Source organism: Vipera ursinii (genome assembly GCF_947247035.1).
Source record: "Vipera ursinii genome assembly, chromosome: Z".
In the NCBI taxonomy this organism is placed as follows: domain Eukaryota; kingdom Metazoa; phylum Chordata; class Lepidosauria; order Squamata; family Viperidae; genus Vipera; species Vipera ursinii.
Window position 1 is genome coordinate 52,443,539 of NC_139517.1, and position 23,780 is coordinate 52,467,318.

The following is a 23,780-nucleotide window of genomic DNA, read 5'->3' on the forward strand; positions in this document are numbered from 1 at the left end:
TGCTACCCTCGTGTCATGGCTCTGCTGTAGGATTAATGTCCTCTGGCTGGCTGGGATGTAGACTTTATTCTCTTTCCATGCCAACCCATCCTGTAGGGAAAGGTTGGCTCTGTGTCACTGAAAACATTCATCTCCCACCAAGGCATCCCTCAATGGCTGCACTAGGTCTTTTGTTGATTGCAGGGGTGACTCCCTCTGCTGCCTCATGAGGGCTGGTGCCACAAACTGCTGGGATAGGATGATGGAGTTAATGATTTCTTCTTGGGCAGTGTTGTATTGCGGTATCTGGGAGAGAACATCTGCCAAAAGGTTTTTTCTTCCCAGTAGGTAGTGGAAATTAAAGTTGAAGCAGTTGAAGTATTGCGCTTATCGAACCTGCTTAGGGGATAACTTCCAAAAGGTCTTGAATGCTTCCAAGTTCTTGTGGTCTGTCCACACTTCAAATGGGCTTTTACTGCCTTATAGGGACTGCCTCTAGGTTAAGAGAGACTTTCGGACTGTATAAGCTTCCTTCTCCCAAATAGCCTAGTGCCTCTTGGTCTCAGAAGCTTGCGGGACATATAGGTGCAGGGCTGCAATTTCCCCTTAGCATTTTTCTGGAGTAGAACTGTGCCCACATTACTAGCATCAACTTTTATCACAAATGGCTCATTCAGCTTGACGTTCAAGGGACCAATTCAGAGGCTGGCTGGGCTTGGGCTTTGCTGCTCCTCGATTTTCAGCAAGTTGGTAATTGGCTGGGCTGTTTGGGCAAATGTGGGATGAACTGGCAGTAAAAGTTTGCAAAAATGAGGAAACTCTGCAACTGTCATCTGGTTCGAGGGGGCTCCCATTCTAATATTGTCTTCACTTTCCCAGGGTCCATTTCCACTTCCTCTGGTTTTGTGGAAATCTCATTTAGACAATTTTGCAAAGTTACAGCCATACCATTAAAGTATTAGTGTAACCTAGATATCAGGTTAGAATTTACTAAAAAAACACACCTACTAATACAAAGTATGGATAATAATTAAATGGCATGTTTTAAGATTTTAAACATGAGTGGAAGTATAAAGAGTTAATATAAATAGAAATAACTAACATAAAATATAAAATGATAGTTTCATTACAATCTGTAAGTAAACTGTATTTAATAATTGATATAATAATAATGCAACACAGGTAATTCTCATGTTACGATCATTAATTCAATGATTGTTCAAAGTTATGATGTCACAGAATGAAGGAATGAAGTTTCAGCCATTACAGCAATCCCATGGTCACATGAACATAATTCAGGTGCTTGGCAACCAATACATGATACAGGAATCAGAGAGACAGCATAATCTTACTTTCATCTCCTAGCTAGCCATAGAGAGAAAATCAAGCCTTCCTTCCTCCATCTCTCTCCTTCCTGGATTTTTGGCATAGAATTTCTACAAAACTGAAAAGACAGTTTTGTCTCTACAAAAAGACAAAAGCTGATGATCAACTTTGTTACAGTATGATTATAAGTTTTAAAATGAATTGGCAAGGTCTAGTTTCCTTTAGGGGGAAGCGGTGGCTCAGTGGGTTAGGACGCTGAGCTTGTCGATCAGAAGGTCGGCAGTTTGGCGGGTTCAATCCTGAGTGCCGTGTAACAGAGTGAGCGCCTGTTACTCGTCCCAGCTTCCGCCAACCTAGCAGTTCGAAAGCACGTAAAAATGCAAGTAGAAAAATAGGTGGGAAGGTAACATGACCGCATGACCACGGAGACGTCCTCGGACAAGCGCTGGCTCTTCGGCTTTGAAACGGAGATGAGCACCGGCCCCTAGAGTTGGAAACGACTAGCACGCATGTGCGGGGGAACCTTTACCTTTACCTTTAGTTTCCCTTGGTCTTATAGAAGGGGGTAAGAATGTTCCGGCTCCAACCACAAGTAGAAAACTTGTGGAGCTGTTTATGTGAGTGAATAGGAAAACAGGAACCCACCAATCCTAATTCTTTCTTAATCTTCCAAGAGGCGTGAAATTCCTTTTGGGATTTTTCCAGATTTTATTTGTGAAAGGAAATCTTAGACCTCAGATGTTTGGAAGAACATTTTAACAATAACTCAGGGATGAATTGTTTAACTTTTCAATTGTGAAAATACCCTGTAGGAATCTATCATTCAGTATCTGTTTAAATTCTGTTCCTGTAAAGAAAATCACACCACTTTTGAGGAACCTCCATCATTGAACAATTCTTAAACTTAAGGGGATATTCTGGAACACATCTGAATAGTTAGATAGAATACATCTGTCAATGTATTTTCTAAAACCTAATTTCCACAACTAAATGCAATATTTTAGGTGCAATCTAACAATAGAGAATTGAGAGGAATAATGAGTTCTCTTGATAGTCTGTTGTTTCTACCACAGAATGTGTTTTCCTTTTTGGAGTTGAATCATATTCTTGGCTCTTGTTTAGCCTACAATTCGAATGTGTCATTTGTCGTATTTCTTTTGGAAGTTGAACACTAAGCCTCCCTGTTCCCTAACATAAAAGACAGGCAGTCTGCCAAGGCATTCAGTGAAATTAATCTCTGACATTGCTAACTTAGCTGATAAGATAGCCTAGAGAATTGATACCCAAGATCATCAAAGGAAACATTAACTCTTCCAACTCCAAATATCCTTCCTGAAGAAGGTAATTCTTGGTAAAGAATTCTTTTAAACAGTTGCCAAGGAAAGAATAAGCAATTATTTTTCAAACATTAGTGTTTTCTTGGCTCTGCTAAACTCTGATGCTGTTCAGCTCTGTCAAAATTAAAAAAGCTGTTTCATTTAAATCAGGTATAGCATTCAACATGAATTTCAGTGCTTCTGAAAAACAGGCTACACAACATCATATCAATGATTAAGCACACTCAGGCTCAGGCAAATTGCTAAAACAAATTTTTATCTTTCACTGCTATCCCATTTGTGCGATGGCTTGTCCAACCCCTCACAGTGCCTCTTGGAAGGCACCACCTCAAATCTTCTGACTCAAAAGTTAAGTATTTGAGGTCAACCTAATTCGGAGTGAATGTCTCTCTGTGCTCTGTACTTTGTACTTGGTTGTGAAAGTCTATAAACTACAATTATGTGAGTCACATTCCATAGTCACAGGTCAGTCTCAAACATTATTTATTTATTTAATTTTTATCCTGATTTTGTTACTTCATAAGTAACTAAATGCAGCAAATATACATAATACTCCTTCGTCTTCTTTTTCCCCACAACAACAACACTGTGATATGGGTTGGGTTAGCAATGATCATCACACAAACCACACAAAATTAGCTGGACTCTTACCTTTCCATTTCTTCTACATATAGCTGTTACTTTTAATTGCCTTGAGAGAGGCAGCCTAAAAGCTTTTCTCAAAATGTTGTATTTTTATTTATAGAATACAAGTTTGAAGGGAGGTCTTGAAGGTCTGTTAGTCCAACCCTCTGCTTGAGCAGAAGACCCTATGACATTCTGGACAAATGGCTGTCCAATCTCTACTTAAAACCTTCAGTGATGGAACACCCACAACTTCTGGAAGCAAGCTGTTCCACTGGTTAATTTTTCTCACTGTCAGGAAATTTCTCCTTAATTCTAGGTTGGATCTCTCTTCGATAATAAGGTTCCATCGGTTACTTCTTGACCTGGCCTCAGGTGCTTTGGAGAATAGGTTGACCTCCTCTTCTCTGTGATAGCAAGACTACTATTATGTCACCCCTAGTCTTTCTCTTCGTTAGAGTAGACATACCCACATCCTGCACCCATTCATATTAACCTCCAGGCCTCTAATTATCTGTGTTGCTCCTCTGCACTTTTTTTCTAGAGTCTCAACATCTTATTTGTATCATGGTATCCAAAACTGGATGCAGTTTTCCAAGTGTGGTGTTACCAGTGCCTTATAAAACATTACTAACACTTCCTGTGATCTTGAAACTATCCCTTTGTTGAAGCAGCCTAGTTTTTTGGTTTTTTTCAGCAGCTGCAGCACATTGCTGTTTCATATTTAACTGGTTGTCCACTAGGACAACTTAGATCCCTCTCATGGTTGGGCCAGATGACATCTATTCTGGATCTGTGCATTATATTTCGTTTATAACTCCTTTTGCAAGAAGTCAAGTTATATCTACACCAGTACAGAGTAGTACGTTGAGAGTTTGAATGTTATAAAGCAGGCGTCCCCAGCCTTAGGGCTGCAGCCACTAGTGGGCCACGGCCCATTTAGAAACAAGCCATGCAGGCAGTAGATGAGTGCACGTCTGCGCGTGCATCTCCACTTGCGCGAACGGCAGGCACTTTTGCTCACGTGCAAAGCTCCATTTGTTTATATTGTTTTTTCATTTTTGGAAATTATGTTCTAAAGCAATAGCTTTCCCCCCTCCCCTTCTCAGATTCCACGAACTCAGGGATATTCTCTGTTTTGTCCGTAAAGACTGCAGATACCTAATTTGCTGAGCTGGCGAGAAAAAAGAGATTATGCAAGGAATGAACTGTTGCTATCTCTGTGGGAGAAGCCAGTGGGAGGAGCCAGGGCCTCCGGCTCTCCTGTAAGCTGATCTTTAGTTGAGTTGCGTTCTGTCGTAAACATTCATTGCTTCTCTCTTGTTCCGAGAAAGATCTTTAACTGCAATGGCTGAGAATCCGTGGGAAAAACTGTTGTCTTTCCAGTCTTTTCAAAGCAAGCTACCTTCGGGTGCTACTTATGGTTATGGTGGAGAGGATCTGCAAAGATTGTGCCAGAGAGAGTTTCCCAGACTAGGAGGTAACCTGACGTGGTGGAGGTGGCAGCAGAAAGATTGGGAAAAATAATGGGGCAGGGAAGAGGAAAGTATTCTGATTTTGCGGTTGCTGCTGTGTGAGCAGTTACCATACTAAGTATGACTCCAAGGTTTTGAAGAAGAAAATAATATATTTCCATGTTTATTTTAAAGAAGAAACCAAGTGATTGAGAAAGGGTGATCAAACAGTAAATTTCAATCTGTCCTTACATTTGAGTCTGAAAAGAAAGGAACTGTTCAGTCAAAATAATTTTCACCTCTTGAGCTTTGTTACTCTGGGGTAGTAATATTAGCAACTGATTTCCCTCCTGTCTCTTGCTCCATTTCATTAAGACTGAGCAAATGAAAGAGTACGTTTACATCACTGGGTCTAATGTCTGGCAGGACAACCTAAATGGATGCATCTTTGGCAGATGGTTGATCACCTTTTCCTTAAACATTGAGTAGTTAATCTTTGTTTTGTTATCTTCACTGAAGAATTAGTTTACTATTATACCTCTCTTTTATTAGGAACTATCTCATTTGCTAATACACACTGGATAGCTTGGCTAGAAGAAATCTTTCCTTCTAAGGAGGGAAGTACCACCTGCCATTTTTGGGCCTCATACAGGCATAGCCCCTGTTTTTATGATCTCTTAGAGACTCTTGAAATTTTTTTAACTCCCAAATAATAAAGTTTTCCACCCAAGATTTTAAATAGATATGCTGCCTAAGCAAGGTAGGCTGTGTTTTATATTTCAGCTTCCTAATTCTTTGGATAGGTATGTTTGCTAAAATTGATGGGGAAAAGCCCAAAACAATTTGGAGGACACCAGCCTTCAGGAGTCTTGCAGAAAAAGAGGAAGTTGGAGTTTAAAAAAGAGAAAGATGGTCTTGCTGGAAAGGGGAGTTCCCATGTTGTTTTCCAGCATACATTGCAGTACTTTAGTAAAGAGAAGACTGTTTACAGATTAGATTTATAATAAAACTGTTCTCCCTCATTCATAAGTTTTATGTGGTGGTACCTACCAGTAACTTTCCAAAAGGTTATCAACAATGTCTCCTATCCTTTTGTTATAGTACAAAACTATTACGGTAAGTAGGGGGAAAGTCACAATGCAACATTTTGCAGTTCTGACTAGGAAACTACCTGCTTGAAGCACAGTAGGAGGCATCCAAGAGAAACTTTGTGATTTGTTGGGAATGCCCCTCCTTTTTCTATCATGTTACAGTACATGATTTCCTGATTGCAAATTATTTTTGCAGGGCGTATGTTTAAAGTAGTTTGCCTTTTTCCATATATTTTGTGGTTTCTTGTTTTTGTATCTTAATTATGCTTAATTATGCTGCCCAAACTAAGTTCAGCTTTAAATTTTCTGAAGTTCATCTATCATACACAAATACAATGAGTTACTTAAATTGAGTATAATGACATATTTCTTTTTTTCTTTCACCATATGTAAAGTTTTGGTATTAGAGAAAAAAGTAAAGGCTATGGTCTGATGTTTGAGGAAGAATCTGAACTTCCGTTGAGGCAAAAATTTCAGAGCCAACAATCATGTTAGTATTTTAGAAAAATGTATCTGAGGCTGACTCAGTGAATTCTTAAGAGACAGGACTGAGTTGTCTGCTAAGAGTAAATTGCAAAAATTACTGTTGTGAATTCTAGTAAACAGAGGTATTAGCAGTCCAACTTTGTACCTATTTTATTGGAAAAGAAGATGAGCTGTATTAGGGTACAATGTTGTAGATGTTATTTGTTAATTGTTGAGAATGAATAATGAAATTATTTTGTGCTAGAGTAAGTATAACTCACTATTAAAATGATTAGAGACAGACGTTTAACTGCTTTTAGATATATGTTGACAGTACTATTGTTCTGAGCCTGATTTGATTATTCAGAAAACGTTACTTTCAAGATGCTACTGGATGCTACCTGATTCAGCTCTAAGTCTCTTATGTAGTTAGAGTCTTGCTTCTGTTCATTGCTTGAAAAAGTTACGCTAAGCTGTTTTTATTTGTTTTGGTTCAGTACCATGGTATGAAAGTAGCATCTGCAAAGCAATAGGAGTCACAAAGAAGTTTTATTTTATTTATTAAATTTTATTTTTTTATTTTTTTATTTTAATACCATTTATATCCCGCCCTTCTCTGAAGACTCAGGGCGGCTTACAATTTAAGCACAAACCAATGTGCTTAGCAATATTTGTTTCACATCTCACCATGGGGCTACTCTGGGCAGCTTATAACAGTAAAATGTAAAATTATAAAGAATGTAAATATAATAATAGTAAAAACAAGGAAACAAAACAAGGAAAAAACAGAATAGGAATTAAAAGGTGGTGGGGAGGGAGCAGGATGGATGGGGGGAGGTGTCTGCCATTAGTCTAATAGCTATTTCCAATGTTGTACTTTCCCATTGGGTCTCCAGGCCAACTAGCAGCCTAGGCCTTTGGACACTTATGGAAGAGTGTGAGCAAATCTGTCGTGGGGGGAGAGGCTGTTCCAAAGGACTGTGAACGATGGCAGAGAAGGTTTTTCTGGACTCCGCCTGCTGGAGTTCCTTGATGGGATCCTTAGCAGGGGGCTGCCCTAGTGGATGAGATGGTTTATCAGGTAACCTGGACCCATGCCATGGTGTCAGAATCCATTTATATTTCATTTCTAACTATCTCCTCTGATCTAAAACCAAATCCCACCTTTCCCTAGATTCTGCCATACCCCCAAGGGGGAAGGGGATACGCATGCGGATTTTATTGCTTTCACTTCCTCTATTAACCACGATGTAAGCTTTTGTTTGTTTGCCTTCGTGTCTGCTATCCATTACAGTGTAACAAATTTCCTCCTATACTATGCATCTCTCTGAACTTCTTCTCCGTTATGGGCAGCTAGGAAAAGTGGGGGGGGGGAAGATACAGACCTCCGGGATCTGGTTTATTTCTCCATCCTCAAAAGGAGGTGTGAAGAGCTGTAAAATGATCATGCTGCAAACAGAACTGGATTGATGATATGTTCCCTTTCCCACGATGGACTTACCACCTGGGGATTGGATGGTCTGAACCGCCCGGATGGACTGTGGGGTGGGGTTTGCTTAGGGACACTTTAAAATATTGATCTGTAAGGGAATCCCTCAGATCCTGTCTATTATGCCTGTTATCTCTTATTCTTAATAAAAGTCCCTGAGTTCGTGGAATCTGAGAACATAATTTCCATGAGGAAGATATAATGTTTGTAGTGACCCCAGGCACGGAATGCCCAATGATCTTAGGGCTGGAATGTCCATGAACTGCACTGGCTACCTATTTGCTTTTGGGTACAGTTCAAAGAGTTGGTTATGATGCTTAAAGTCCTCCATGTGTCAGGACTTACTTCAAGCCCACATCTTAAGAAAGCAGAACTCTTGGAAACAGTTTCTTCCAAGCAGGGACTTTTATTAAGAGTAGGAGATAGCAGGCATAATAGACAGGATCTGTCTTCCCTTAGACTGCCCCCAAAGACTGTTCATATTGCTGCACTCTGCAGTAGCTGAAGCTTCCCAATACATTTCAGGGATAGCTCCACATAGAGCATATTGGTGGTAGTCCAGGCAAGAGATTATTATGGCTTGAGTGTGTGTAGGGTATCCCGATCCAGGAAAGGCCGCAGCTGGTATACAAACCAAAGTGTTGCAAAGGTCCTCCTAGCCATGGCTGCCAGCTGTATTTTGAGTAGGAGTTGCAAGTCCAGAAGAACACCTAAGTTTCAAACTGGGTCTGAACAGGGTCATGGAATCCATCCAGAATTAAAGATGTCAAAGACCTGAATCTTGAAGCTCCATGCACCCAAAGCCACTTGGTTTTGCCAGGATTCTTGATAAGTTAAAAAAATGTGGGATTGACAGGATTGACAGGATCACCACCAGATGGATTTGTAACTGGCTGACAAAACTGTACTCAACAAGTAGTCCTTAACTGTACTACATCTACATGGAGGGAAATAAGCAGTGGGGTACCACAAGGTTCTGTCTTAGGCCTAGTACTATTCATTATTTCATAAATGACTTAGATGAGGAATAGAAGGGGATCTCATCAAATTTGCAGATGGCACCAAGCTGTCAGGAATAGTCAACATCCCAGAAGACAAGCTCAGAATCCAGAAAGATCTTGAAAGACATGAACAATGGGCCCTATCCAACAAAATGATATTTAATGTGGAGAAAAGCAAGGTTTTACACTTGGGCAGGAAAAACCAAAGGTACAAGTACAGATTAGGTGAAACCTGGCTCAAAAACAAAACTGTGAGAGGGTCCTTGGAGGCCTAACGGATGATCACTTAAATTCAGAGGTGTGCGGCAGCAGCCAAAAAGCTAATGCAACGCTTGGTTGTATAAACACAGGCATAGAATCAAGTCACATGAAGTATTAGTACTGCTTTATGAAGCCTTAGTAAGGCCACATCTGGAATACTGCATATAGTTTTGGTTACCACATTACAAAAAAGATGTTGAGACTTTTTAAACTAAACAACGGGGACAGTGAGTTAATTGATACAGAACATCACTGTCCCTGGCAATCTAAGAAAATAGGGGAACTTAGGCACCACACAAGTTATGTAGCAAGTAAACACAGGGTCAGTCATAAAGGACTCAAATGTCTGTACACCAATGCGCAGAGTATGAACAGTAAGCAGGGTGAACTAGAAATTCAGGTAAATGAGGGCGGATATGATATTGTTGCCATTACAGAAACATGGTGGGACGAAACCCACAAATGGAACACACAGCTAGAGGGATTTAAATTATTTAAAAGAAATAGACTAAACAAAAGAGGAGGTGGAGTTGCTCTATATATAAGAAATAACTTTATCTCTACAGAAATAGAGCACAACAATGATGAAAACTGTAAACTTGAATGTATTTGGGTCAATATAAAAGGGGGAAAAATGACATTGCCATAGGTGTATACTATAGGCCGCCCAACTAAACAGAGGAAATAGATGAACTTTTTGCTAGTCAGTTAACTAAGGTATGTAGGAAGCGCATCACAATAGTAATGGGGGACTTTAATTACCCTGATATCAACTGGGAGACAAATTCTGCACCAAGTGGAAGATCTAACAGATTCCTGACAAACCTAGCAGACAACTTTCTCTCCCAAAAAGTAGAGAAGGGAACTAGGGGATTAGCCATATTGGATTTAATTCTCACTAACAGAGATGAAATGATAGTGTCAAAGCCACAGGAACCTTGGGGGGAAGTGACCATGCAATATTGGAATTCAACATTATGGAAGCACAAGCAATAGAATACAGCCAAACTAGAATCTTGGACTTTAAAAGAGCTAATTTCAATAAACTTAGTGAGACCTTGGGAAGAATTCCATGGATGAGAATCCTAAAGGGGAAAACAACTCAAGAAGCTTGGGAAATTTTGAAAAGTGAGATAATAAAGGCCCAGTCTAGCACAATACCAACAAGGAAGAAAAATAACAGCTTTCAAAAGAAACCAGCATGGCTGCATAAAGAACTCTCTGATAAACTGAAAGATAAAAAGGACAAGTATAAGAAGTGGAAAGAGCGGCACATAACCAAGGCAGAATATCAGCAAACAGCCCGTGCCTGCAAAGATGAAGTGAGGGAAGCTAAGGCTCAAAATAAACTAAGGCTTGCGACCAAAGTCAAAAATAACAAAAAATGCTTCTTTCAAGATATAAGAGACAAGAAAAAAGTTAAGGAAATGATTGGTCCATTAGTGGGGGAAAGTGGCAAGAAGGTGACAAGCAACAGGGAGAAAGCAGAACTATTTAGCTCATTTTTTGCATCTGTCTTTACACAAAGGGAAAAAACAGTCCAACCTACCAAAACCAGTGCCATAAAAAACAGAATAGAAATGCAAGTTAAGATAGGCAAGAAAGTGGTAAGTGAGCACCTGTCCAGCCTAGACGAGTTCAAATCACCAGGACCAGATGGATTACACCCCAAGGTTCTCAAGGAACTGGCAGACGTGATCTCAGAACCACTGAACTATATTTTTCAAAGATCCTGGAGCACTGGGGAACTACCAGAGGACTGGAAGAGAGCTGATGTAGTTCCCATCTTCAAAAAAGGGAAAAAAGGGAAAAAAATAGATCCAGGAAACTACAGACCTATCAGCCTGACCTCAATACCTGGGAAGATTCTGGAAAAGATAATCAAACAACAAATAAGCGAACACCTTGATGCGAACAAAGTTATCACTAAAAGCCAACATGGGTTTGTCAAAAACAGATCGTGCCAGACAAACCTTATTGCATTCTTTGACCAAGTGACAAAACTAGTGGACCAGAGGAATGCTGTAGATATAATTTACTTGGATTTCAGTAAGGCATTTGATAAAGTAGATCACAACCTACTACTTGATAAGATAGAAAAATGTGGGTTAGATAACATCACCACCAGATGGATTCGTAGCTGGCTGACAGGCCGTACTCAGCATGTGGTCCTCAATGGAACTGCATCTACATGGAAAGAAGTGTGTAGTGGGGTGCCCCAGGGCTCTGTTCTGGGCCCAGTGCTCTTCAACATCTTCATCAATGATTTGGATGAGGGGATAGATGGGGAACTCATCAAATTTGCAGATGACACCAAGCTGGCAGGAATAGCCAATACTCCAGAAGATAGGCTTAAGATACAGGAGGATCTGGACAGACTCGAACACTGGGCACTATCTAACAAAATGAAATTCAATTGTGAAAAATGTAAGGTTCTGCATTTAGGCAGGAAAAATCAAATGCACAGGTATAGTATAGGTGGTACCATGCTCGATAGTAGTAATTGAGAGGGTTCTCGGAGTCCTAGTGGACAATCACTTAAATATGAGCCAGCAGTGTGCTGCAGCTGCCAAAAAAGCCAACACAGTGCTAGGCTGCATTAACAGAGGGATAGAATCAAGATCACGTGAAGTACTAATACCACTTTACAATGCCTTGGTAAGGCTACACCTGGAATACTGCATCCAGTTTTGGTCACCACGATGTAAAAAAGATGTTGAGACTCTAGAAAGAGTACAGAGAAGAGATTGGGGGACTGGAGGCTAAAACATATAGGGAACGGTTGCTGGAATTGGGTATGTGTAGTTTAATGAAGAGAAGGGTGAGGGGTGACATGATAGCAGTGTTCCAATATCTCAGGGGCTGCCACAAAGAAGAGGGAGCCAGGCTGTTCTCCAGAGCACCTGAGAGCAGGACAAGAAGCAATGGATGGAAACTAGTCAAGGAGAGAAGCAACCTAGAACTAAGGAGAAATTTCCTGACAGTTAGAACAATTAATCAGTGGAACAACCTGCCTCCAGAAGTGGTGAATGCTCCAACACTGGAAGTTTTTAAGAAGAGACTAGACAGCCATTTGTCTGAAATGGTATAGGGTTTCCTGCCTTAGCAGGGGGTTGGACCTCTTTCACGTACATCTTGCATTATCCTAAATTTTACTCTTGGTCTTTTCCCTGCCCAAACAAATTTATTAATACCTTTCTGCCATTCTTCCAAATTTGAATCTTTTTTGAGTATAGGTATCATTTGAAACAAAAATAAAAAATTTGGTAAAACATTCATTTTCACTGCTGCAATTCTTCCCAATAAAGACCATTGTAATTTTTTCCAACTATCTAACTCTTTTTGTATTTTTAACCATAACAATTCATAATTATTTTTATATAGTTTCGCATTTGAAACTGAAAGACATACCCCCAAATATTTAATCTTTTTAACTATTTCAAATCCTGTTAATTTTTCTAGGACTACCTTTTGTTCCGTAGTCATATTTTTAGGCAATATTTTAGTTTTTTGCGTATTTATCTTAAATCCAGAAACTTTTCCATATAACAATATTATCTCCATCAGGTCTACAACCGACTGAGTCGGTTGACTTAATGTAATAACCAAGTCATCCGCAAACACACTCAATCTATAATCTTGATCTGTTATGTTAATTCCCTTAATTTTATTTGAATCACGTATCTTAATCAATAATATTTCCAGTGTTAAAACAAACAACAAAGGTGACAACGGGCACCCCTGTCTTGTACCCTTTTCAATATTACATGCTTCTGTCAAACTACCATTAACTATTATTTGAGTTGTTTGCTTCTGATATATTGCTCTAATAGGTTGCAAAAACTCATCCCCAAACTCCATCTTCTCTAATACTTTAAATAAAAATTGCCAATTCAATTGATCAAAGGCCTTTCCAAAAAGATCAGCGCTGCAGAGACCTGGTTATTTCTCTCCAAAAATTCCAATAAATCTATAATATGTCTCACATTATTTTTCATTTGTCTACCACTTATAAATCCTGTTTGGTCACTATGAATCATTTGCTGCATAACCTTCATTAATCTATTTGCTAAAATTTTAGCAAATATCTTATAATCAGTATTTAAAAGTGATATTGGTCTGTAATTTTTGGTTTGGGTAAGATCTTGATCTTCCTTTGGAATCAATGATATAAAAGCTGTTTTCCATGATGGAGGCACTTCTCCTCCAGATTGAATTGTTCTAAATAATTCTTTTAGAGGTTCCACCATTTCTAACTGTAAATTTTTATAATAAATGGCAGTCAAACCATCTGTTCCTGGTGCTTTACCCACTTTTAATTGTTTAATTGCTAAAATAATTTCTTCAGCATTTATCAGTTGATTCATCCCTTCCCTTTGCTCTTGTGTAAGTACAGGGATATTCACTTCTTGTAAATATCTATCTATATCTAAACCTTGAATTCTATCCCCAGCATATAACTTAGAATAAAATTCAACAAAAGCCTTTTTAATATAATTTTGCTGAAACACCTCTTTTCCCTTGTATTCTATCTTATCTATGTTACGTGACCTTTGTTTTTTCCTTAATAAATAAGCTAGCCACCTACCCGGCTTATTAGCATTACAAAAAGTATTGTGTTTAACATACCGTAAGTTAGATGCCACTTGATCTGCCATCAACATATTAAACTGACCTCTTAACAAAGTAATTGCTTCCTTCACCCTCTTATCAGATGGGTTCAAAATTAGAGCCTTCTCTTTCCTCTTGATTTCCTCCTCTAACTCTTTACGCTTGTATTCCAATCTACATCTATATTTATTATTCAAATATATTAACACTCCTCTCATATAGGCTTTACTTGCATCCCAAACCATTTCAATAGGAGTACCCTTATACATATTTATATTAAAAAATTCTTTCATCTGTTTTTTACATTCATCCACATTTTCTTGATATCTAAACAAATTTTCATTTAATCTCCAAGACCTCCTATCTTTCCTCTCATCCAATTCCAACCATACTGGACTATGATCTTGTGTTGGACCGATCTTAATCTTCTTAACCCTAGAAAAAAGATCATAAGAATCTTGAAGCCATGAAAACCTCTGCCGTAAATGGGCAAGATGGTCCCAACACTTTCATCACTTTGATTTCACTATCCATTACCTCCCTGGGGGAAAGAACATTTTAGCAGACACATTGTCCAGACTACCACAATATAACATCAAGAAAGCAGAAGTGATTAAACCATTTTTACATCCTCATCAACTTGCAGCTCCTGTAACCATCAGGGCCCAGTCAAGACCTGTGGCTCCTATTGGAAAAACTTTGTTGCAGGACTTTAAAACTGTGTTAGAGACCAATGCGTGGTTTCGGAACCATAATAACCTTTGTGTGGGTTTTTTTTGAAAAGTTTTTTATTAGTTTTTATAAGGTTAAAGGAGAGGGTAAGGGAATGGGGGTTTGGGATAGGGTAGAGGAAAGGTTGGGGGAGAGGGTTGGGTTTTCCCCCAATAACATTCAATATTTGGCAAACAGTGTATTGTCTGGGTAAATATACATAAATAAAGGTAATAAAGCTAATAATAACCATGATAGGTATAATAGATTATCAAAAGCAATACTAAATTTTCAATGTATGGTATCATTCTTACTCAAATAAATTCAAAATTGCATATCACATTCCTTTCTCTCTAACTCGCTTATCTAACCATTGATAGAATTTGTTCCAAGTTCTATAGTAAACTGAATGTTCTTTCTCTTTAATCTTTAAAGTTAATCTATCCATTTCTGCACAATCCAATATTTTCTTAATTAATACTTCTTCAGTTGGTAACTTCATTTTTCCAATATTGGGCATACATAATTCTCGCTGCTGTCAATACATGTAACATTAAGTACCCACTCTCCTTGTCATAGTTGGGGCCTATCATTCCTAAGAGAAACAATTCTGGTTTAAATTCTATTTGTTTTTTAATCATCTTCTCCAACCATAAATGTATCTTAAGCCAAAACCTTTTTGCTTTAGGACATGACCACCAGATATGGGAATAAGTACCTGGTCTTTGATTACATTTCCAACAAACATTTGAAGTATTTTTAAACATTTTAGCTAGTCTCACTGGTGTCATGTGCCATCTATAAAACATTTTATATAAATTTTCTTTATATGATACAGCCTTGGTTAATCTAATATTTCTGTCCCATAGCTTTTCCCATTCTTCAAGCTCTGTAGTGTGTCCAACATTTTTTGTCCATATTATCATTGTTTCTTTAACTTGTTCCTCCTCCATCTTTTAAGTTAAGCAGTAATCTGTAGAGTTTTTTAATCAGCTTTTCATCTGTTTTTAACAATGTAAGATCAAGTTCTGTCCTTTCCTTATAGAGCCCCATTGTTTTCACATCTTTTTCATATCTTGATTGGATTTGTAAATATGGCCACCATGATAGATTATATGATAGATTAATACCTTGTTGTTGTAAGTCTTGTCTAGATTTCAATCTTCCTTCATTGTCCAATAAGTCTTTATATGTTACAAATTTATCATAGTTAATTAAGTTTGGGTAAGCAAAGGGTTCCATTGTTGAAAGCCATTCAGGTATCTTAGTATAATTTTTTTCTTTTATTTTTCCCATTCTAAGAGAAGTGCATTTCTTATAGCATGGTTCTGAAAGTATCTATGTACTTTATTCTTTCCATATCACAGAAAGGCATGCCAACCAATCTTCAGGTCATGCCCCTTTTTTGTCTCTAAGTGTTATCCATTCTTTAATCCATGTTAAGATAGCTGCTTGGTAGTATAATTTCCAGTCTGGGCGTCCAAATCCTCCCCTTTCTCTTAACATCCTGTAGCAATTTCACTTTATTTCGTGCTTTTTTCCCTTGCCAAACAAATTTCAATATTATGGTATTCAGTTCATCAAAAAAGGCTTTTTCTAATTTTACCAGAATGGTTTGAAATAAAGTATTTTCGGTAAGTTATTCATTTTAATTGTAGCTATTCTCCCCAATATTGACAGTTGGAGATTTTTTCCACTTTTTAAATTTTGTATAGTTGTCCTCTTTTACTGTTATGCATCTTGCTGTTAAATAAATTCCCAAGTATTTAACTTTTTTAACTATTTGAAGATTTGTTTTTCTTGCAAGTTGTGTTTTCTGTTTTTCTGTTAAGTTCTTTGTCAAAACTTTAGTCTTTTCTCTATTTATTAAATTATCAGGCCTGCGACCTCACCATATTGTTCTATTATAGCCAACAATTTTGTGCTTGTTTCCAGAGGTTCTTCCAGTATAAAGACCAAGTCATTCACTAATGCCTGCTGCTTATATTTTTCACCCTTTATCTCCAGTCCTTTGATCTCAGAGTCTTGTCTAATATTTCTGTTCATTACTTTCAAGGTTAATATGAATAGTAATGGGAATAAAGGACATCCTTGTCTTGTGCCCTTTTTAATATCAAAGTTTTCTGTGTAGTCTCCGTTTACAATTACTCTAGCAGTCTGTTTATCATAAATTGCATTCATAAAGTTTTCCCCAAAATCCATTTCCAGAAGTTACTGAAACATAAATTGCCAATTTAAGTTATCAAATGCCTTTTGTGCATCACGAAATATCGAAGCCATCCGTTTGCCTGGATGGGCTTCATAATAGTCTAGAGTGTCCAAGATTGTTCTTAAATTGTTTTTTATCTGTCTTTTAGGCAGAAAGCCATTTTGATCTGTGTGTATAAATTCTTTCTGCCATTATCGAGGCAAAGATTTTATAGTCTACATTTAGCAATGAAATTGGTCTGTAATTTTTTATATGTGTCAAATCCCTCCCTCTCATTGTCCCTCCCTCCCTCCCCTCCCCCCTCCATGCCCATGTGCTCTCCTCTGCCTCAGCCTCTGCTTGCTCACATGCCGAACCTGTCTGTGCTTGTGGAGAGGCTGAGGCGCATGCGCTCTTTTCTGCCTCAGCTCTGCGCACACACAGGCTGATGTCACCAGTTCACCTTGCCTGGCCACTCAGTGTGGTGAGAAGAATGCGCCTCTGTCTGCCGAAACGAGGCTGAGGTCTGGGCGGTGTAGCGCAGGTAATATGGACTCTCATGCCACTTGCAGCATCCCCTCCCCCGCAGTCCATAGGTGTGTGAAAAGGGCAAGGGCCATTTGCTGGTCTCCTTCAGGGGATGCCTGTTTTTCTCCCTCCCTCATTACAAATATCTTCCCACCACTCTGCTCTTAACACTGTGTGGCTCTTGTCCAGCAATTTACAGTGGCCTTTCAAGCTATGGCCACCGGCAGCACAGCCACTAACCATGCTGGCAGACTGTCCCCCTCCCCTTGTCCCTTCCTGGGCATAGAGGGGGGGAAGGAAGGAAGGGGCAAAGAGGGAAGGAAGGAAGGGACAATGAGGGAGGGAGGGAAGGAAGGAAGGACTCTCATGCCATGACCCTTCCCCAGCTGCATTTCTTACTTGTTTGTCACTGCCATCCATGTGCAAACCCAGCCTATTTTTTGTCCTTTCCTCTCTCGCCCCTCCTCCTCCTTCTTGTACCTTCGGTGCAGCTCCAGCTGACTCTTCCTCCTTCTCCCAAGGCTGCATCTTTTTTTCTCTTTCTCTCCCACCCAAACTGCCTCCTTTTATAGCCTTTCCTGTCTCCACTCCCACCTCTTCCTGTCTCTTTTGGGTGTGCTGGAAGTGCCAACCCTGGGGCTTTTGCCTTGCCCCAGCAGTCCTGCAGCTCCCGAGGACTCTCTCAAGGTAAGTCCTGCGCTGCTCCACTTTGGCTCATTCCCTCCCCCGCTACCCTGAGCGGGGCTGGACAGGGCCACATACCACCTGGCACATGCCAATGTACACAGGTAGTACACGTACCCCCAGTTGAAAAGCGCTGCAGTAGAGCTTTAAACAGAATTACAATTTAGTTCTTTCAGGTTTACAAACAATACATTCTTCTCAATTCATTCTCTCTCTCCTTGTCAGAATTAATGAAATCTAGGATACAAGGGGATCAATGATATTGGACTTAAGTCTCACTAACAGAGATGAAATGATGGAAGGTGTTGGCACTATAGGAACCTTGGGGTGGGGAGTGATCATACAATATTGGAATTCAACATTATGCAAGCACAAGCAATAGAACATAGTCAAACTAGAGTCTTGGACTTTAAGAGAGCTAATAAGTTTAGAGAGAGCTTGGGAAGGATTCCATGGATGAGAATCCTCAAGGGGAAAAGAACTCAAGAAGCTTGGGAAATTTTGAAAAGTGAGATTATAAAATCCCAGTCTAGCACAATACCAATGAAGAAGAAAAGTAACACCTCTCAAAAGAAACCAGCATTGCTGCATAAAGAACTCTGATAAATTGAAAGACAAATATAAAAAATGGAAAGAGGGATACATACTAAGGCAGAATATCAGCAAATAGCCCGAGCCTGGAAAGGTGAAATGAGGAAAGCTTGCGATGAAGTAAGGCTTGTGATAAAAGTAAAAAATACTGAAAAAGCTTCTTTCAACGTGTAAAAAACAAGAAAAAGGTTAAGGAAATGATTGGTCCATTAGTGGGAGAAAGTGGCAAGAAGGTGACAAGTAACAGGGAGAAAGCTTAACTCATTTTTTCATCTGTCTACACAAAGGGAAATATAATAATAATAATAATAATAATAATAATAATAATAATAATAATAATAACAACAACAACAACAACAAGAACAACAACAAAACAACATAAAATACAAAACAACAAAACAAATAATAATAGTTGTTATTATTTCAGACAAATGGTTGTCCAGTGTTGGAGCATTCACAAACTTCTGAAGGCAGGTTATTCCACTGATTAATTGTTCTGTCAGGAAATTTCTCCTTAGTTCTAGGTTGCTTCTCTCTCTGAAGCCTATCTTCTGAAATGTTGGCTATTCCTGGAGGCTAAAACATATAAAGAATGGTTGCTGGAACTGGGTATGTCTAGTTTAATGAAGAGAAGGACTAGGGGTGACATGATAGCAGTGTTCTAATATCTCAGGGGTTGCCACAAAGGTGAGTGAGTCAAGCTATTCTCCAAAGCACCTGAAGGCAGGACAAGAAGCAACAGATGAAAACTAATAAGGAACGAAGCAACCTAAAACTAAGGAGAAACTTTTTGACAGTTAAAATAATCAGTGGAACAACCTGCCTCCAGAAGTTGTGAATGCTCCAACACCGGACGTTTTTACGAAGAGACTGGAGACTGTCTGAAATGGTATAGGGTTTCCTTGCCTGAGTAGGGGGTTAGACTAGAAGACCTCCAAGGTCCCTTCCAACTCTACTGTTGTTAAATTGGATTTGATCAGGTCAGTGAATGCAATCTCCAAATTATTAGGATTTTGAACACATCATTGCCCTGATGTGATCACTGGGGAGGGGGTTGGGGGTGGTTATCGACATATTCTTCAGAATGCAGGAAAACTTTAGTTAATTTAATATTTCTATCCCATAGTTTTTGCCAGTCTTCCAAATCTATAGAATATCCAAAGTTCTTTGCCCATGTTATCAGTTTCTTTTACTTGTTCTTTTTCCATCTTTAAATTTAGCAGAAATTTATAGTTTCTTAATCAACTTTTCATCTGTTTTTAGCAGTATTTGATCAAATTCTGTCTGTTCTTTATAAAATCCCGTTGTTTTCTTATCTTTGTCATATCTTGTTTGAATTTGCAAATACGGCCACCATGCTAGATCAATACCTTGTTGTAAATCTTGTCTATCTTTCAGCTTTCCTCCATTATCCGAGATATCTTTATAAGTCACAACTTTGTCGTAGTTAATTTGGGTAAGCAAAAGCTTCCATTGTTGAAAGCCATTCAGGTAACTTAATATAAAATTTCTCTTTTATTCTTTCCCATTCTAAAAGAAGTGCATTCCTTATAAAATGGTTTTGAAAATATATGTGTGTTTTATTCTTCCTGTACCACAGAAAGGCATGCCAATCAATCTGTAAGTCATGTCCCTCTAGGTACAATAGTCTTTTATTTCTAAGCATTATCCATTCCTTAAGCCGTGTTAAAATAGCTGCTTGAAAATATAGTCTCCAGTCCGGGAGTCCAAATCCTCCACTATCTTTGGCTTCTTCTAGCATTTTCACTTCAATTCGTACTTTTTTCCCTTGCCAGATAAATCTCAATATTGTTGCATTCAAGTCATCAAAAAAACTTTTCCCAATTTTACAGGAATTGTTTGGAATATAAGAGTATTTTCAGTAAGATATTCATTTTCACTGTAGCTATACTTCCTAACATTGACAGTTGGAGATTTTTCCAATTTTCCAAATCCAGTTTTAGTTGTTTTAACAATCTTTCAGTTATCTTCTTTTAGTGTTGCACATCTTGCTGTTAAATAGATTCCCAAGTACTTAACTTTTTAACTATTTGCAGATTTGTCTTTTTTGTAAGTTGACTTTTCTGTTTATCTGTTAGGTTCTTTGTTAATACTTTAGTCTTTTCTCTATTTATTTTCAGACCTGCCACTTCTGCAAAGCTTTCTATTTTCTCCAACAATTTAGTGCTTGTTTCAAGTGGCTCCTCCAATATAAAAACCAAGTCGTTTTTCTGCTATTATTGAAGCAAAAATTTTATAACCTATATTTAATAGTGATATTGGTCTATAATGTTTTATTTGTGTGTGACAGGTCTTCTTTAGGTATTAAGGTAAAGTTTGCTTCAGTCCACGACTTTGGTATTTTAGCCTCCAAAAGCATTTCATTATATAGTTCTTTCAAAGTCAGGCTTAATATATCTTGTAATGATGTATAAAATTCTGCGGGAAGTCCATCTGGACCTTGAGTCTTATCCTTTTTTTTTGCCTTTTTATAGCTTCTATGATCTCCATCATTGTTATTTTTCCATTTAATATATTGTGAATATTCTCCAGAATTTTTGGCAAGTCTGCTTTTTTTAAGTACAGCTGTATTTTTTCTTTAGAAATTTCCTTGGCCTTGTAGAGTGTCTCATAAAAATCTTTGATGATTTTTTTCATGGCATCATTTTGGAACTGTAATTCTCCTTTTGAATCTTGTAGCTTATTTATCATTCATTCCATTCTCTTTGTCACTAGTTGCAAGAATTCTTTTTCTTTCAATATAGATTTATTCAAGGACCATCTTGTTTTTTTCTTAATTCCTTTCCAACTCAGTTTTATTGGGTTATGATCTGCCCAGACATTAGTTTCTATCTCCACATCTTGTGTTATCGCTTTCAAGTCCAAATAAGTCCATATCATATTGATTCTAGATCATGATTTATGTCTATTTGAATGAAATATATATTGTAGTTTTTCTGGGTTTTTCTCTCTCCATATGTCTTGGATACGGAAGTCTTCTATCATTTTTGAAAACACTTTAGGTAGTATATTTCCCTCTTTTCTCCCTTGCTTAGAGCTTTTGTAATCCAAAGTCGCACCTGCTATTGCATTAAAATCTCCCATTATACAATGGGGTTTTTAATAGTACAGGGTTGATTTAATCTTTTTTAATTGGTTTTTAACTTTTGTATGGTTGATTTTTAACTCCCTGTAAACCACCCTGAGTCCTCAGGGAAAGGGCGGTATATAAATGCAATAAAAATAAAAAATAAAATAAAAATACAAAGATTTTGGTAATTTAAATCCAATATTTTCTTCTATAGTTTATGATAAAATTGCTCTTGTTTATCATTAGGTGCATATATTGCTACCGTCAATATCTGTTTTTGATCCATCATAATTTCTACCATTAGTATTCTCCCCTCTTCACATAAATTTCTTTAGGGTTCATTTTTTCTTTTGAGATGCAAGTGCAAAAATAGAGTTTGCCAATTTTCGGTTGTTCTAAGATTTTGAAATGTTGTCTCTTAATGTGTGTCTCTTGAAGGCACATTTTGTCCATTTTTAGTTTTTGCAACCATGTAAAAGTTTTTCTCCTTTTTGAAGGAGAGTTTAGTCCATTTATATTTATTGATAAAATCCCAGTTTCCTCCATCTCTTTCAATTATATCTAGGTCTCAGTCTTCTAGTCGATCTTATCTATCTCTGATCTCTTGGTCTTGCTCCTTCTTCTGAGTACATGTTGTTTACTTCTTTCTCCTCTGTTTGTTTAGCCGCTTCTTCAACTGCAGTTTCTTCTTGTTTCTTGGGTTCAGGATTGCCTCTTTCCAGGAATGCTCTGTGATTGTAGAAAAACTCCAATGCTGCAATTAAGATCCCTTCTGGAATCAACCATCTAAAATTCACTCCTTTTTCAGCCAATTTCCTGGTTAGGAGCTGGTATTCTCTTTGAGCCTTTCTTATCCTTCTAGGGATTTGTTTGAGAAGTACAATTTCTTTTTCTTTATATTTTAATGGTTCATCTCTTTACTTTTCTCAGAATCTCATCTCTTATGGCTCTTAAATCTAATGTTCACTTCCCTGGGCACTTTATTTCTTCTAACATAATTTGAGTTGACTCTATAGATCTGATCCAATTCTTGTTCCATTTGTGCTTTCCCAAATCCTAAAAGTTCTGCCAGTAACAGTTATCAAATCTAAAAGATCCTCTTCTTTATCTTCTATTATATTTTTGGAATCTTAGAAAATATGATGACTTTTCCATTTCTATCACTGCTAACGAGTCTTCTAGTTCTCCATTTATTTGCATCATTTTTTCATTTTCATCTTTTAAGGCTTCTAGTTTCTGATCAACTTCAACTGTTTTATCTTCCATTTTTTGAATTCTTTACTGATTATATGTAATGATCTGTTTAAAAATTTCAATTTGGGAATCTATATTGTTAATTTTTGATTCATTTTATCAAGGTCATTTTTCAACTCTTCATGGTTTTTCGTCAAAGTTGCCGATTGAGCTGCAATTGCTTGGAAAATTGCTTGAGTATCTTTCTGGAGGACGTCTGTCTTTTCTTGTGGAAGCATTGTCATAATTGATCTTTGGTATACTGGACTTGCAGAAGTCGAGGCAGGAGCAGAGGATCCTTTCCCCCCCAGTTTGGATAGATTTGAAACGCTCTTCTTTGTCTTTACTGTATATTGTAATCCACCAGGTAGCCAAATGGCCAGATTTTATAATCCAATAAGCTCCTATTAGTTTGGAGGGGCAATCAAAAAAGTAGTTGCAAATAGGAAAAAAAGGAAAAGTAAAAAAATAAAAATAGCAGCAGGGGAAAAAGAAAAGGGGAAAAAAAGAAAAGGGGAAAAAAAGAAAAAGAATGGAAAATGCTCCAAAAAGAAAAAGGAAAAAGGAAAAAAGAAAAAAAGGGACAAAAGTGTCAAAATTATAATCTACCAAAGTCTGTTCTAAGGAATTTCTTAATTTTCAATTCTTCTAAAGCAGCTTGTTATAGTTCCAAAGTACATTATATTTGTAATCCAGGAAAGTCAGATGGCTCTAAATACTATTTTATTTATAGTTATAATCTTATCTTGTAAAGCCAGGTAAAACAAAAAGACAGTCTTTTCTCCAGCAAAATTTTTCAAGGACTTTCAGATAAGCAATGTCTGTGCATACAGCCAAAGTTTTAATCTTAGTAAGCTCCAGTCAAGGGAAGCTAGACATAGTTCTCAATTTCACCACAGGGTGGCACTAGAGGTCCATTCCCAGCACATTTTTTAAAAAAGAAAAAATAATCAAAAATAAAAGTTTAAGAGATTTAAAAATTAAAAATTGTAGTGGCTACCAAACAAAAAGCAACCACAAAAAATCTCTATAAGAGAAGGAGCTTCCCAAATTGTCTTATGCCTCAGACAGCTTTTGAATATAGAAAGTTTTTAATTTGCCAAAAAGCTTAAGTTC

General features: G+C 37.7%; 1 protein-coding gene across 1 annotated transcript in view; it reads left to right on the forward strand.

Moving 5' to 3' along the window:
• Positions 1 to 4,613: 4,613 nt before the first annotated feature.
• Positions 4,614 to 23,780, forward strand: part of MOCOS (molybdenum cofactor sulfurase) — a gene marked incomplete at its 5' end in the record, with an annotated part of 117,389 nt that continues 98,222 nt past the window's right edge. The window contains one exon of the mRNA XM_083377081.1: positions 4,614 to 4,746. Coding sequence (XP_083233207.1) covers positions 4,614 to 4,746 — 133 coding nt within the window. The remainder of the gene's footprint in view (positions 4,747 to 23,780) is intronic.